The sequence below is a fragment of the Thamnophis sirtalis genome, unplaced genomic scaffold (genome assembly GCF_051295495.1).
Source record: "Thamnophis sirtalis isolate CommonGarterSnake01/CBP01778 unplaced genomic scaffold, rThaSir2_p1.2 scaffold_1, whole genome shotgun sequence".
NCBI classification, from domain to species: domain Eukaryota; kingdom Metazoa; phylum Chordata; class Lepidosauria; order Squamata; family Natricidae; genus Thamnophis; species Thamnophis sirtalis.
In genome coordinates, this window is record NW_028261381.1 from 30324686 (window position 1) to 30341464 (window position 16779).

Consider the following 16779-nt stretch of genomic DNA (forward strand, 5'->3'; position numbering starts at 1 on the left):
GACAAGTTCAGTGTCTTAGCCACTGAGCCACTGCTAATCTCATGTAAATGTGGTGTGTCACCTTCATCTTTTCCAGTTGTTAGCATTTTCTATGTGTCTGGTGAAGCTTCTCAATATGGAAACATTATCTTCTTTATTCACTCACCCAAGAAAAGGATGATGTTTGGTTAGGAATAAGAACATTAGCCTAAAAAAAATAACCCTGAAACAGTTGTACAAGGAATTTAGTAAGTATATTAGATGAATTTTGAAGATGGGAAATCCCCATGAAGTTGTAGAAAATATCATGGGAAAAGTTTCACTGTACAATCCTATCACCACCATCATTTTAGCCATCGCCCATCTACCGCAGGATGAAGGCCTCTTGCGCATGTTTGTTGGAACCCATTCTTGAGTTTTAGGTTGGGGAATCGGAAGGAAGAAACCTCCTACCAACTGCTAAACTAGTAACTCTTATTTCCCCGCTTGTGCCCCAAGTACATCAGTCATTGTACATCCGAGGCCAGCCGCTTAAAGGACAAGCTGTACGTCTCTGAAAAAGACCGCCCCCAAAAGAACATTTTTTTAAAAAGACGCACAAGAGTTCTCCTCGGGCAGCATCGTAAAAACCCGAACTGTAGAAATCCCGGGGAAAATGCTAAGGCCCCATCAATTTTGCACCAGTGACAAGCGGCAACGGGAGTTCTTTCTAAGGGCCAGCAAGAGACGTATCCGCCTCCTGTCCTACAGCGAGGAGCCTGAAAAGGAGCAATCGCGGTAGTCAGCAAGCAAGAGGAGTTTCCCCCTCCGCCTGTTGGGGAGATTTGCAACCCGGGCGAGGGTCGCAATTACAGTTGCCCTTGCCTTCCAACAATCCCTCCTTAAGACGACTCCGGCAGAGCTGGTGAGTCCGAACCCGCCAGTTCTCACGCCCCGGTCCTTCGTCGCGGGGTCTCTGAGTCCTCCGGCGCCGCCTCGATGCCCACCCCCGCACCCCCTATCCCCGCCGAAGTATTCGCCGCCTTCCTGCTCGGATCTGCTCTCCCCGTGTTTGCCGCAGCGGCTTCCCCCCGACTCCCTTCTCGTAGGAGAAGCCCATCCCACCCGCGGAGCCCAGACTAGGGATCGAAGCGCCGCCCCGCTCCTCCTCGCGCGCGCCGCTCCCCTTTCTCCCCCTCCCTGGCCTGCTTCTCAATCCCTCCTTCCTTCCCTCAGCCGTTCTGCTCTCCCATCTCTCTTTTCCCTCCCCAGCCCGCCTCCCGCTTTCCTTTCACCCCTTCGGTTGGCAAGGAGTCCTTTGCCGCATCCGCAGTTCGCACTTGTCTTGACCGCTTCCCTTAGCGGCGCTGGGAACCGACCGGGCGCTACTCCCTCTCTCGTGAGGCGGGGGGGGGGGCGTGGGGAGAGAAAAAACTCTTGCAGCGGGCGCGCGCTCGTGCTCGCGCGAGTCCCCGGGCCGAGAGAGAGAGGGAGAGAGGGAGGGGGCGAGCGAGCGCTCTTGTCCTTGGTGCCCTCTGCAGCTCCCTTCTCTTGCCGCTGCTCCCACCGCAGCTGCCGCCTTCCGAGGGTCGGAGGAAGGAAAGGAAAGGAAAGGAAAGGAGGATTGGGCTCGGCGGAGAAAGCGGGAGCGCACCCAGACCGTCGCCGTCGGGAAGAAAGAAGCCCGAGGAGGGGGAAGAGCGCGAGGGAGCCAGCGAGCAGGCGCGTGCGGGGAGGGGAAGGAGCGCGAGCCCCCTCCCTTTCGCCATCGCTTTCCTCTCTCCCCCCCACCCCCTCCCTCTGGTCAAGTGCCCTCCCTCATCCCTGCGCTGCGGGCTCCCTTATTCCAGCTTCATGGGCAAAGTGTGGAAACAGCAGATGTACCCCCAGTACACCACCTACTACTACCCCCAGTATCTGCAGGCGAAGGTATGGTGCGGTCGCCGGGCAGGGTCTTTCGCCTTCTTTTTCTTGCCAGAGAAGGGCACCGGGGGCGGGCAGGGCAGGGCAGGGCTGGGCTGGGCTACACTTTGCAGTCTTGCTAACTATAGCTTCGGAGGAAGAGGAAAGGAGGATTGGGGGGGGGGTTCCTGGGGCGGGGAGGAGGGGGCTCTTAGGGTGGCATCGGGTTACAGGCGCGCTCCCTGTTTGGGGGGGGGGCGCACATAGCGCCGGCAGCCTGACTCTGCCTCGCCTGTTCCCTTTTAGGATGTACGTGATTGTGTGTGCGTGTGTGTGTGCTAGGGAAGGAAAGAAAGAAAAGAAATGTAGCAGGCTTTCGAGCGGAAGCGCCGGGGTCTTGAGAGCATCCTTCACCTTCCTCAGACCGATGTCCTCACGGTCCCCTCCCAGCCATTCCCTTTTCTCTGACTCTTGACCCCTTTCCTCAACTGCCTCCCCTGCTCTTTCTTACTCTCCCCCCCCCACTTTCTTCCTACGCCCGAAGATAATTCGATTTTTTCTCCCCTCCTTCTGATACATATCCCAGTTGCTCCCCTCCTCCCTTCCCCTTCCCATGGTTAAATAGAGATCGGTGTCCTGATAGGCATTTTGTTGGCTCTGGGAATGTAATGAAACCTCCCTTTTCCTTCCCCCTAGGTTTTGTATTCTGAGCAGAAATAACAGGATTAAGTTTTATCATCCCGTATCCCTAATTTACTGCTTTTTCTCTCTTACCATAACTTTCGACTAACCAGGAAACTACTTTAAACTCGGGAACTAGTTGGATTAGGAGAGATAATACATATGCACATACATACATACATACATTTCCAGAAGAACCCTGAGTTTTATTTTAAATAATAAAATCATCCATCTTGAACAAGATAATGAAAGTACAAATAATTAAAACAAAATTATTTTTTGGAAAGCATCTATGTAGGCAATCTGTTCCCGGAATGTTTTATTCTGCAAATTTCAAAATCTGCTTTTGGAAAAGGTAACGTTTAACTGGCCTGTCTAAAATTAAATTGGTTACCAGAGTCTCTGCCATACATTTTGCTTTCTCCGCATTACTGAAAAGAAAAACGAAGTGGAGGTTGATACGTTAATTTTTCCCAAGATCTTTGACATCTCTGGTATGTGTCTGTGGATGCATGTGGAATGTCCAAAACTGATCAGTGTAGCTGCTCTGGCAAATCATGCTGCAAATCTGGCAAATGCAGGGAGATTGCATTCTCTGTCTGGAATATTTGATATCTAAGTGTTCTCCAGTGAACAGCGCTGCGTGAAACATGCGTGCACACAATATGTCACATGTGTAGTCTATTCTTCTTGAATTGCAATAATACAGCACTGGATATGAAGATTCACTATCACAGCTTTTTTAAAAAATATGTTTATTCATATCTTAGGGTCATCAGTAAATGTTAAAATGCTCTATAAATTATCTATCTTTCTATCTGTCTGTCATCTGCCTACCTATCTACCTACTGACTGATCTGCCTACCTACCTACATACATACCTACCTACCTACCTATCTACCATAGTCATCTGGAAGCAGAGCATTCAGTACTGTTCATTATATTAATCTGATGAATCACATGGCTACATCAGCTACATTCCAGTTTAAGGTGTATGTTATCTATGAATTATCTTGATTGTGAGAATTACAACCAAAGCTTTCCTCCATGTGTATATGAATTACAAATGAAGCAATTATGAGTGGCAAGAATGCTGAGTTTATGGTTGTTGGGAGTAGAGAGTATTCAAGAGCTCCTCTAGCAATTGTGGGTTTCCCCTTAGAGGGTTCTTAGCTTTTTGTTTTGAGAACCATGGATTTCTTTTACTTGGTGTCCTTTGTAGTAAGGAGACATTTTCATTTTGAACTTGACAAATGCATCTGAAATCGAATTGCTCCACATCAAGTTGTGAATCATAACATTTCCACCAAAAGTAGACTCATGTATAAAATATATGACCTTTTGAATTTTGACCTTTTGAATTTTGAAGTGATGGTTGATAAATTTTATAAGGATTGATAACGTTTCATTTTCAGTAACACAATAATTCAAATGCATAATGACATGTGATTTAATATCAGTGGGACTTACTTTCATGTATGGGTGGTATATACTCAAGCTCCTACATGGCAGTGCAAACTAGAAGCCTATATGTCATTTGAAAATACACAAACACAACAATTGCCAACATGCTACATTATGAATAATTAATTTAAAAATACAGGTAAACAAAACCACATTTTTGCACAAGAATGTTTTTCCGATTCATTTTTGTATGCCATTATGGTAACAGTAAAGAAACTGCATACATATTTTAATATGGCTAGTGCAGTCTTTCTTATCCTTTTGCACTGTAAATAATTGAAGAGAGAAACTGTAATAAGCTTGCACTTGTAATTAGGATATCATCCACAGAAAAGCCTTAAGGACCATCATCTGAAAATGTGTTTCCTCTATAAAGTATTTAATATTGATTTATGCTACAGTCAATGACATCTCCAAAACATGTATTGCAATAATCCCTATTAAAATTATAGTCTTTATCTCTTTGCTTGATAAAAGAGGTACACACAGCCATTTAGCCTACATATGTGAACTATTATGGTACATACGATGATTGTATTCACAATTCACAATTCCTGTTTCAGTGTAATTCTGTCTGGGGAGGAGGGGAATGCAGGAAAGACAACAAATTAGAGACAGTTGTGGTTGAAAAGGGACAGACATCCCAGCAATAAGCTCCATTAGTTCCAGTGCCTTCAGGTTTGTCACACATCAGTAAGCTTCCACATGCTTTACATATTATATTGAGATAAATTTTAATAAACTTTTTAGAAAGCTGTTCCAAATAAAAATTGCATAGCAACTACTCCATGATTATCTGTCTACAGTTAAGCAGAGAGAGAAAAAATGAGGGAAATGTCCAACCCTACAGAGTGTAGGCTGCAGGGAAATGATCTACTCAAATATCAGATATCAGATCTACTCAAAGACAGATCTCTAGCCCATCTCAGAATGACCAATCAGATGCCCGTAGTAAGCTGGTAAATTGCTTCTGTCCTCTTTCCACTGCTAAGTTCAAAGTGACTTCTAGTGTGTAGAGTCACATCAGTTGTGAATATGACCTATAGCTATAAAAATAAAAGCAATAACAAATTAACGTGCAACCTATGGTCAATAGAAATCGGGGTTTCATTTAAAGAGTCTTAATTTAGTAGAATAGAGCAATTACCAATTTCAAACCAAAATACAATGGATTTATATTTTCTAGTGATTTTAAGACTCTATCCTATTTAAAATGTATAAAGCTGCTGGAACGATTCTGTCTCCATTTTTAATATCTTCATTGCAAATAGTCATGAAACATTTTAATTATTTCTTCAGTATGGATGAAAGCACAGAGCTGTAGACCTTGCTATGATTTAGTATTCCTGTCTCCAATTTAAAGAGTAAATTTTGTGGATTAAGGACAGAATGACTTTCCTCAGAATAGGAGGAGTTAGTTAAATAGTTATTGAATAATTCATTTAAGATAATTCATTTTTAGGAAGTTATTGGGAAGCAGAATAATTTTATTACTGACAATTCGCAGATTAACACATAAATCTGTACTATTTCAATTGAAAACTAACTATACTAGCATCTTTCTTCTTGAAGGACTTGTCTTTGGCTGGATTCTTCTCAGAATAGTAAACGTGGTTGTGAACCAACTTAATTTTTGCAATAAAACATGAGCGTTCACATTAATATTCAAAAAGGGCCATTTGTAAACATTGATATCTATATAGCAAATCTGTACCCTTCTCTAAAGATTTTTTTAATGTAAAGCTACATAATAGTTGCTGAAAAGGAGTATCCCATCTTCCCTAAAGGACAACTACATTTTCACACACACACACACACACCCTATTTTAGCAGCTCCAGGCATCTATGCAAAATATTCAGTGAGAAAATGTTAGGCCAGCATTCCTATTTAAAGAGATATTTAGCATATTTTTTCTAATTTCTTATCATATGGTCATAAACTAACTCCATCATTAAATATGTTGAGTTGTAACTTCATTGCTTTATTTTAAAATTAATCATTTATTCACACTGAGACTAAGCACCACATGATCTCTGTAATAAAATAATTATATCAATACAGCATTTTGTTTCAATATAATCATTAACCCCCTTTTTTCCTTATTGAAACTTATTGGATTGATTGTATAAGAGTTTGAAAGAAACAAAGTGAATTATGTTCCAGAATACATCTGCAATATTTACATCATAATGTGGAAAGTTCAAGGACCCTTACATACGTGTTCAAGGACCCTTACATACGTGGTGTTGAGAATTTAATGTTAGACCCATTTCTTAAATTAAAATTTTACAAGAAATACTTTTAATAATTTATTTTAGAAGAAATGTTGACTGGGAATCTCATTTGAATGTGGACCAACTACAGGCAGAGCAAGATTTATCACAGAAAAGTAATACTTTATAATTTATTTCATTTCATCATAGAGAAAAAGCTATGGTAAAATACTCTACCAGGAGCAATGGGAACAGTTGCTCTATGGAGAGGAGTAACTATTCTGAATTCAGGAACCCTGATGTTGATCTGGAGAATGAATGAATAAAACAAATCAATTGGGGAAAAAAACCTCTATAAACACTTCTTGGATAGCTACTTGTATAATAGCATTTCTGATTACTTATCAACTTTAAAACAATCTGAGGATATTTTGATGAAATCTACTGCCTTTCTCACATGAAACTTCATTTTTCAAAAAGGAACTATACCTAATATCACCTAAGCAGAAATTTGCTTGACAGCAGGAGTTCCCCTTTCTCTTTGATGTCTTTCCTGGAGCCATCCCCTAGTCTTCTAAGGTTTGAGGAGTGTGGAGGCAGGAGAATAATCTTACAGTGTTGTTCATTCTTTTGACAGTCAAGCATAATTAGATACAATCCATTTCCTTACATGCCAGATTATTAATCAATATAACAAAATGATTTCTTTTGATATGGCTATAGTACCCCAAATTAATAGGGTTTATTGTAAAGGGCTGCATCTGGCTGTGGTCTGCCAATAGTAAGGGGTGAAGCATGAGTGTTTAAAGAAACATTATACTAATCAAATTCTCTTAATAAACCCACTGGGTCACTTCCATTTTCTCAGGACTTTATTCTTAAAAGAGGTGTTTAAAGGAGTAGCACAAATTCTCTTTGAGGCATCAAAATCTAAGCTTCTGAAATCTGACCAGATTATCCATTGTTTCATTGCTGTAAGGTTATGCTGGGGTCATTTGTCATCTTTGTACCAGATTGCTTATTAGCGTTTCAGTCATTTAATCTGTAAGCACCCTGTGGTGTGGTTCTTCTTCTGATTCTTAGTGTAAGATTTGTTAGGTAGATGAGGTTTTCCTGTTGAACCTACAAGTTAAAGATACTTCAGTCTTCAGGAAAATGATGGAATCCAACTTAAATCTCAAAATCTATTACCCTCATTTGCACCAATTCTTTCTCCAGCTTTCTTTTAAAAACCTATAGTTTATTTGTCAATTTTGGTGAAAGATCTCTATGAATAATGATGCAATATTATTGTTATAATTTATTGTTTTATCCCTTTTAATGTTTAGTGGTTTTGCTGTTTGCAAGTTGCCCAAAGCCTAGATCAGATCAGTGACAAACAAATTTAATAAATAAATAAATATTGTCTACTTGGACTGGATGATGATTGTAATTCTAAATACTTCTCTAATTATTTCAATGCTGGTCCTGTTGAACTTTAATGATCAGTGATTTCTAATACATTTTTCCCTTGTTAATATTGTCACAAGAAGTACACAATGCCAACTATACTAACTGTAGTAAAACTGTTTTGCAACCCACTTATTTCTTGCACATTTTACTGTTTAAGCAGTGATGAACTGAAAATCAACTTCTTGAGTGTTTCTTTAAAATGTTATATTAAATGTATTTTCTATTTTTTGTATTGTTTTTTTCCCCAGTGTTTAGAATGAAGCCAGGTTTCCTGTACAATTCTGGAACATAACAGAATATGTTAGATTACTTTGTATTTTCAATATTTATATTTATTTGTTTATTTGTCTACAATATTAATGTACTGATATTACATAATGAGGCTTTTTCAGTGATGCAATGTCCTGCAATGAAGTATAAGAATTAAAAACAAAAAGAAACACAAGTATATTTGTTACTTTTTCCAAGAATATTTGTCATGGTTTGGGGCAAGAGGTAAAATAATACAGGTTTTAAGGACTGAGGCTGGACAGGAGTGAGCTAACAGTTTCCAAGCTCAGCTGCCCATTACATAAATGTATCTTGAGTGTCTTGAGACTATCAAGTGATCCAAAAGTACCTGTTAATTCACAAGGAAGAACCTTAGTGTTTAAAACTTGAGCTCCCAACTCAAATTGTCTCCAGGGCTGAATACCCTGGATCAGTTATTTAGCAGAGAAAGCTAATATAGAAAGTACATCAGTAAGAATTCTGTTAAATCAATTCCGATCATGATCCGCTCATCATTTTATTGACTTTCTTCTCAGCTGAAGCATGGGCTACATTGGTGGTATAGAACTACTCTGTATGCACTAAACCATGAAAAGTAATTAAACAATTGCTGGCAACAAAATGAATGATGAATATATTTTATATAATAGCTGGACTTAACCATAAATGTTGTGCTTAACTGTGCAACATTGATTCTTATGTGCAGCAAATTAATATTCACTCTCTGCGAAACTGATTATAGTATGTGAATAAAACATAAAGAGGCCCCTTTTCTTTTTATGAGATTAACCAGTTATTATTTATGAAGTGATTACAATTCTGGCTATTTTGTTTCATTGCTTGCAGATTGTTGATAATTAATCCTTCATTACAAACACTGAGAAAGTTACCTGGAAAAGAACAATTTCACAACAGTTTCTGTCTTATTTTCACTTATAGTGTAGAATTTGACTCCATGACCTTTATATATAGTAGATATAATTAAGAACTGTAAATTTGTCTTTTTTCTTTCTTTCTAAAAATCCACTTCTGTTTTGGATTTCTCTTTCTCTTTCTTTTGCTTTGTATTTGTTATTTTAAAAGCACAATATAATAATAAGAGTATCTCCAGCATTCAGGAAGATTTCATTACTCTATTTCATTACTTTACACTGAAACAACAGTGTCCAAAGTGAAAGCTTCAAGGTCAGGACTGATTGGTTGCTGAAACAGAGCTTTCAAGCTCAAATCACTTCCTGAGTGGTCATAAAAACCCGACTGAGTTCAAAATACTTCGTAATTGATGTTTATCCTTACATATTTGATTTGAGTGGGTTTTGGAGAAATTTTTGAAAATTGTGCCTTGGCTCAATCAGAGAGGCAGCCACAGAGTGATAATTTGCCTAGGTGTTTTTGTACTTGGTGTTCGTGACATCAGAAGAAAAGATAAATGATGCTATAGGTAAAATGCAATTATACAATCAAAGTTTGTTCAACAGCTCTTATTCTTTCCTTATACCAAAGTTGAACAAACATTTTTTTAGTTGAGCAAAGTGATCTTTTTTTCTGGAAGGGGAAAGTTTTTTATTGGGAGTTGATGTAAATTGAGCCTGTCAAACATTAGCTGAGGCCATTTTTCTCTTACTTGAGGGCAGTGTTTGTCAATCTTGGCAACTGTAAGATGTGTGGACTCCAACTCCCAGAATTGCCTAGCCAGAAGAGCGGCAACCAAGACAACATTTGGATAAAAGAAATCTGAGCCCTGGGCAGAAATGTAATTTTAAAAAAGCATCTGACTCTCCCTAGGTATCATGAAAATAAAAAGAGGGATAGGAAAGCGCATTCAGTCTTGCAAGATTCTATTACAATAATCTTTCTATTCTATTCTATTTTCTTTCTACATATGCATGCATGCATACATACATACGTGTGTGTGTGTGTATATGTATGTTCTAGCATAACTCTGGAACTCCTCGAGCAATTTCAACCAAACTTGGTACACAGATGACTTACTCCCTGGGAAAAATATTGTGGGGGGGGGAAACACCTCTAACACCCCTTGGGGTGTGTGTTCTGTTAAGATACAGCATGTTGTGCCTTAAAATGACTTCTACTGTACAGCGCAATAGAATTGCCATGGTAACAGCTTCACAATACTCTACAAGGGGGCTCCCTCTGGTAAAGGGGGAAAATCCTTAAAGCCATTAAAAATTATGTTTGGTCCAGACATTTTCTCCCAATAAATAAATACAAGGGCAACTCCTGGTTATCAACTATCCTATAATAAAAATAATATTGGCTTTCCACAAGTTTGGCTTACATTGGAAGGTTTATAGGAGGGAAGAGAACACAGTACAGTTGGAACTAGGTTCTGAAACTGCTTCTCTTCACTCTTCTGAGAGTACCCAGATAGACATAGCCTTGCTTTGCAAAAGGAAACAGGGTTTTATTCTTTTGCCTTTCTCCAATATCTTTCACTGATTTTTTTTCCAGGTCTTTTTCAATGATCCTTTTCACCAAGCAGTTGGCTATTATGGCATTGTAGAGTGGGAAGGAAATGGTGTACTATTTTTAAAAGCAATGTTTCCCCGGATTTGCCTCTACAGTTTTAAATTAGAGAGGTATATTTGGGTTTAATGGAGAATAATGAGCAATTATCTCAGTTCAAAATTAGTTACATAACTTCTGGTTTTATATGTATGTATGTATGTATGTATGTATGTATGTATGTATGTATACTGGTAAAATTCCAATGTAGTTTTAGCTACTCTAAGCCCACTGATTTCAATGAATGGGTTATGACTATATTAAATGCTGATGACTCAGTCTATTTTTACAGTAGCCCTTAGCCTATTGATTATTGGTGCTTGTGTAATACAATTCCTTCCTATCCAGTTTCCCAATCTAAATTGGGCCCCCAGAGGCTCTCCTTTTCTTGTAAAGGAGAAGCCCAACAGCACCCCCATCCTACCCCCATCAGCACAGAATCAAAGAAGAAAGTCCCAGAGAAGTAGGTGAGATCTTTGAAGAGCCTATTCTAATTTACAGATTTGAGATTTCCCATACTCTACCTAAAGCACTTCCCATTCATTAGCTCTGTACATTTTCATACCCCTGGAAAAGAGGCCAGCACTATTTCAGGATAATAGTGTTGGCTAAGAATGAGAGTAACGCCTAAAGCAACTTAATGAGGTCATGGTTAAGTGATACTTTGAATGAAGGACTTCCTATTGTGTAGTCTTGCTTTTATGCATTTGTTACAACTGTTTTTAGTATGTAAAGTAGAATGTTCAGGAATCTAGTGTGCAGCTGGTAGATATAATCTGTCTTTAATTACAATTTGTGTGTGTTTGTATGTGTGTGTGTGTGTGTATATGTGTTTATTAAAGTTCTTAAAAAGTAAGATTAAGAACTAAATATTTAGAATAAAGAAAATAGTCCCTTCTTGTTTACATTTGCAACATAAATTTGAATGACCTTTATACAGTCTAGACAATTTTTCCGGTGTCATTTTATAAATATTCTCTTTAACATTGTAATATAAATTTCAATTGCTTTAACTATATATTCATTTGTAACCAAAATTCCCATTTTAACCCATTTTATATTGTTCTCATTCTTCTTTTTCAAATTTCTCATTCTTTTTCAAATTTCTCATTCTTCTTTTTCAAATTTTAGTAGAAGTCTATACCTTTCAACAATAATATGTTCATCATTTGTAGATAGTTCTCTTTCAAATTCAGTCTTATAATAGACAAAACAAAGAGTTCTTTTATCTATTTTATTTTTTTCTAATAAATGCGCATAGCAAACCTATTGACAAGTGCATCCCCTTGTGCCAAATCTTCGTTTGATTTTATTGCATTCTCCTTAACAGAATTCTATTAAGGAATATATGTCACATTAAGTTAGCATTTATATTTACTTATCATTTCTCCCCCATAAAATGCTTCTTGTGCTAAGAGCCACAAAGCTATTTTGGGGCACAACCTGAGTTTATATCTATTTGGTGTCAGGGTTCCAAGTAACACCCCCCATGAACCAGGACTCAGAGGCTTGAAATTCCTCAAAGTTCCATTTTATTAGAGATGTCATATTGGCACATCTGGAAAAACCCAAATCTGAAAGCTTCCAGGTTTTCCCCACCTAAGTGAATGTCCAAGCCTCTACCCAGCATCCACATGTCCATCACATGGCCCAATCAGGAACTGTCCCAAATGGAGATGCCTCCTAGTCACACTACTCCAGGTGCAGGGCAAGATGTCCTTGACTCTCTGAGAAAGGAATGTTATTTAGACTATATATCTCCATACTCCATATAATCCTCCTCCCATTTTCCTACAACATTGAACGTGGCAGGCCTGAAGGCCCAGTGCAAAAGATGGTTTCCAGGCCTGACATTTGGCATATCTAACAAAGTGATTTTTAAAATCACATTAACCTTAGCCTTATTATACCATAAACATCCATGCCACACAACAATTCACAAGTTTCTTAAAAAGGAATTTTATTTAAAATAAATGGTACATTTGATTTAGATTTTATTACCATATTTATTTGGTGAATTTATATATTCACCTATCTCACACATCTGATTTTGGACAATACACAAAAGAATACAACAAAATAAAAACAGCAACAAAAAGCAAAATTAAATTAATTAAAAACCATGCAAAACTATGAAACTATAATTTTCAGGGAAAGCATACCTATTTTGCTAGCATTACAACCATGTTGCAGGCTCCATCCAGTATCCATTACTGGTCTCACCCCAGACCAGGTAGCAAAACCATGTCTTAGCCCTTCCAGAAGACCAAAAAGTTCAATGCCAATTGAGCTCAGAGGAAATAATGTTTCAAAGGGGAAAAAACAAAAGTTTTGATGGAAAATTTATACTTTGGATCTTGTTTCCACTCTGCAAGAGTTCAGGTACTTTGGAAAAAATAGCACTGTATTTAACAATGGTAAAAAAAATAATCTTATTTCTAAAAAAAAAGAAAGAAATAGAAATTGTTATGGCACTTACTCTTATATACCACTTCACAGTGCTTTACAGCCCTCTCTAAGCAGTTTACAGAGTCAGCATATTGGCCCTAACCATCTGGGTCCTCATTTTACCGACTTCGGAAGGATGGAAAGCCGAGTCAACCTTGAGTGAGAATTGAACTTCTGGCAGTCAGCAGAATTAGCCAGCAATATTGCATTCTAACCACAATAAAGACTACAGGACAGAAATCCTGAGTGAATGCAGTTTTTAAAAACGTGCTTTTTCTGAATAAGTTATGTGCTTTTTAGCTAGTTAGAACATAACATTTGGTTTATGTCTAAATATTTTAATTCACCTGTACTTTACTATGAAACACATTTAATATAGGGCAAATTCATTTTAGAAATTCATTTTACTATTTTGAAATTTTCATTATCAGCATTGGCTCCAGACCGTATTGAAATGTTAAATCTGATAATATTTGAGTCAGTTTCAATTACAGGGCATTATTGCCCTCCAAAGTCTTAATTCTGCCCAGAAAATAAGCATTTTTAAAGATGAGAAATAAGTTGTATTACCACTGAAAAATTCAAACAACTTACAAGAGAGTTATTCGTCATTAAATTATTTTTTTGCACTGCAGAGGAAAGTTGAGCATCCCACCATTAGGACAAATATAATTTGCAAAATGGGAGTTAGATGGGAGGTTCCACTGGGTAATTTGCATATTGTATTAACATATCATGTGCTTTGCTGCCTCTAATGAGTTGCCTTTGCACAAAAAAGGTTGAAAAACACTGGTATAAACAATGTGATTTTAAGGGGTGATGAACCTAGCCAATTTTGTTTAAGAAACCCTAAGTAAATTTAGTTTAGCATAAAGTCTAAACCAATGGAAGTTAATCTGATTTTAACTTTTTAAATGCTTTATTTGGAAAGTCTGCTTTTCTTTGGCTAGAATATAAACAGAATGTGAGTTGTTTTCAGAATATTTTCATATTAAATCAAATGGAAAGGTTTCAGGACTGAAAAGTGTTGTCTTGAATTCAAAACAGTTGCTTTGAGTTGGGAAGGTTACCTTGTATTCATGATGCACCACTCCAACCATTAACAGGGGCAGTGGTATTAGTTGAAAACAATCCAGTTTAAAGATGAGAACATTTCAAGGGTGTTTAGCGCATCCAGCCTACGGGCCACCAGTTTGACACCCCTGTCCTATACCATTCCAGACAAATGGCTGTTCAGTCTCTTATTGTTATCTATTTCCACAACCTACAGTTCATTATTTTGCTACTCTATAGGTATAGTAAACTGCCTGTTTGCAAGGAAGGTCAACCAAAATACATCTCGGTATCCCTGAAACTTTGCCAAGAGGTACATAATAAATTTGCTGTAACAAATCTGCATTCTGTTTTAATTTAGTTGATGTTGCCATGCATTGCCTTGTGAATTAATATTTAGTCATGGGTCTTGCATCCAAGGTAAAGTGACATTAGCCACATCTCTGCCAGGTTTTTGGAAGTCACTTAAAACATGGTTATCTCCACAGTTTGGGGATCTCAGGGAGATGGAGAACTCGTGAGATGGCTATATTGTACATAATATCAAAGATGCTCTCTCTTAGTCCATTGAATTACTATTAATGTTTTTATTATGCAGTGGTTTTTAATGAATTACATTCATGAGATGGATGGTTATATAAATGGGATTAATGGATGGATGGATGGATGGATGACTAAAAATGACGAAACGGGTACTTTAAAAAAAAATTTTCAAGCTATCATATATAAACAGAATCTTATTCTAGGACTAGAAGTGGTAGATTTTAATCGTATAAGAGAAAAAAAATCAATCAAAAGCATAAAGTTAGATTCAGAAGTTCAGGAAAAGAAATGTAAATGCTAAAGAAGAAGTAACAGTTGCTTTTGGTTTTGCACACAAAGCATGAGCCCGCTTATTGTGCTGATCTTGGCAAATCTTACATAGTGTTTACAATAACGTTATGGAAATTTGCCTAGTACTGGAGAATGCACAAATAAACCACATAGTTGTATGATTTTCTTGTGTCAGCATGCTGCTAAAAGACAGCCATTGTGTCCCTATGATAGACATTCTTCGATTTTTTTCACATAAACAGGAATAGAAAACAGCTATTTGTTACTGTCCTCTATGCTCTCTAAAAGGATGGAAGATAATATTTTAGACTGAACATACTGAAATTAGACTGAAATTAGAAATCAAGTAATACATAATAATGAAAAACTAAGATATTTATGCCATCGTGCTTCTATTTTTTAATTTTCAGCAATATCCATAATCTATTCAACTACTACACATATTGTAATATTAATCGGTATATTTTCACTTCATCTCCCTATAGGAAGTATAAGTAAATGTTAGCATTTTTTGTCCTTCCAAGAAAGTCCTTTATGAATATAAAAGATTAGCACACAAAAGTACTAATACCTTTTACTGAATATCTTTTTCTACTAAATATCTTACTTGAACGTGCTTTAATTATATTTGATGTCAACCATATTCATAGGTGACAGTCATGCTGATATGTTTATTGTAGAGTATCAGATTTCTTGCCAAAATTCCAAACAATGAAACAAACATATGCCAAGTAGGTATTCCTATCACCTTGTATATAAATGAGAAATGCAAGAATATATTTCTCTACATATTTTTGTAAATATTTTTCAAGGATTTTTAACACATTTTAATAAGAGGTTATATTGAACATTTGTTGAATTCACACAACATTCCAAGTATAGTTTATTTAATTATGGTTTATTGATTAAACCACAATTATCTGAGTTCATAGAAATATTAAGTCATGAGCCCATATGAAGCTACAATAGTTGGATTCACTCAAACACACCTGGAGATCAAAAGGAGAACCATTAATTCCACATGGATTACTCCTTAAATTTTCCTATTATATAGTGAAATGTATGAGAGTTGCATTTTGTAAAAGAAAATGGAATACTTGAATTATGTATTACAGTATATTGAAGTTATTCAAGATTAGGTAAATTACAGCATTGGCAAAAAAAGGGAATAACAATCAGAGTATAATACACTGTTAAGCTTCTCTTGTTGTGGAACAGGCTGTATAAATATAGAATTGATTCTTATATTTCATTATACAGGGCTGTGTAATTCAAGTAATTATATAGACTATTACAGTAAGTCAAGCTTTTGTCAAGGTTATTTCTTAATGGAAGAGAAATAATGTTTCTGTTAGGAACATTTTCTGTTATGAATCATTTTCTATTGGAATTTCTCACAATTGGGAAAAGAAATGGGAAGAGTCAACTAAACTTAATATGATCGTAACTTAGACTGACTGTTACAATCTATTCAGTTTAAGCATTGGAAGTCTGTTTATATTCATGCACCTTTGACCAAATTCTGTTCCAGTTTAATCAATATAAGGTGAGTAACAATGTTAATAATTTAAATGTAATATTTTAAAAAACTAAACCTAGCCTATGAATATTCTTTTTAAAAATTCATAACTTTTGTGAAAAAAGCTATTCACTTAGACTCAGAAGTAAGTCTTATTGATTTCAGTGAAATCACTTCCAAATAATTTGATATAGAATTGCAGCTGTAATGACAGTGGCTGGTATAGTAGCTGCTAATGGCTCTCCTTTGTGCTAGTATTGTTCATCCTGAGTAGATAAAAGGCTGTCAGTATTACTGTAATAAATCCTTATTACTACAGAAGCTGGTAGAGGAAGCCTCTGTAGAGTGCAACTCAGCAAATCAGGGGCAGTTGAATAATTACAAAGATTAAGGAAGTGTTTTGATGCGTGCAAATGGATGTTTAGTATTAATTAGATAGCACACCGATGTTTATGTGT

At 37.1% G+C, this 16779-nt stretch overlaps 1 protein-coding gene across 4 annotated transcripts in view; it reads left to right on the top strand.

Annotated features, from left to right (window-relative positions):
* The first annotated feature begins 608 nt into the window (after nucleotides 1-608).
* RBMS1 (RNA binding motif single stranded interacting protein 1) overlaps nucleotides 609-16779 on the top strand; it is a 133792-nt gene continuing 117621 nt past the window's right edge. For 2 of the 4 annotated variants that reach the window (XM_087709857.1, XM_087709865.1), the window contains exon 1: nucleotides 1733-1887. In XM_087709857.1, coding sequence (XP_087565983.1) covers nucleotides 1813-1887 — 75 coding nt within the window. In that variant the 5' untranslated portion in view covers nucleotides 1733-1812. Of the gene's footprint in view, nucleotides 884-1728; nucleotides 1888-16779 lie in introns of those variants that run through there. The other 2 variants (XM_087709868.1, XM_087709873.1) reach the window with 2 other exon arrangements.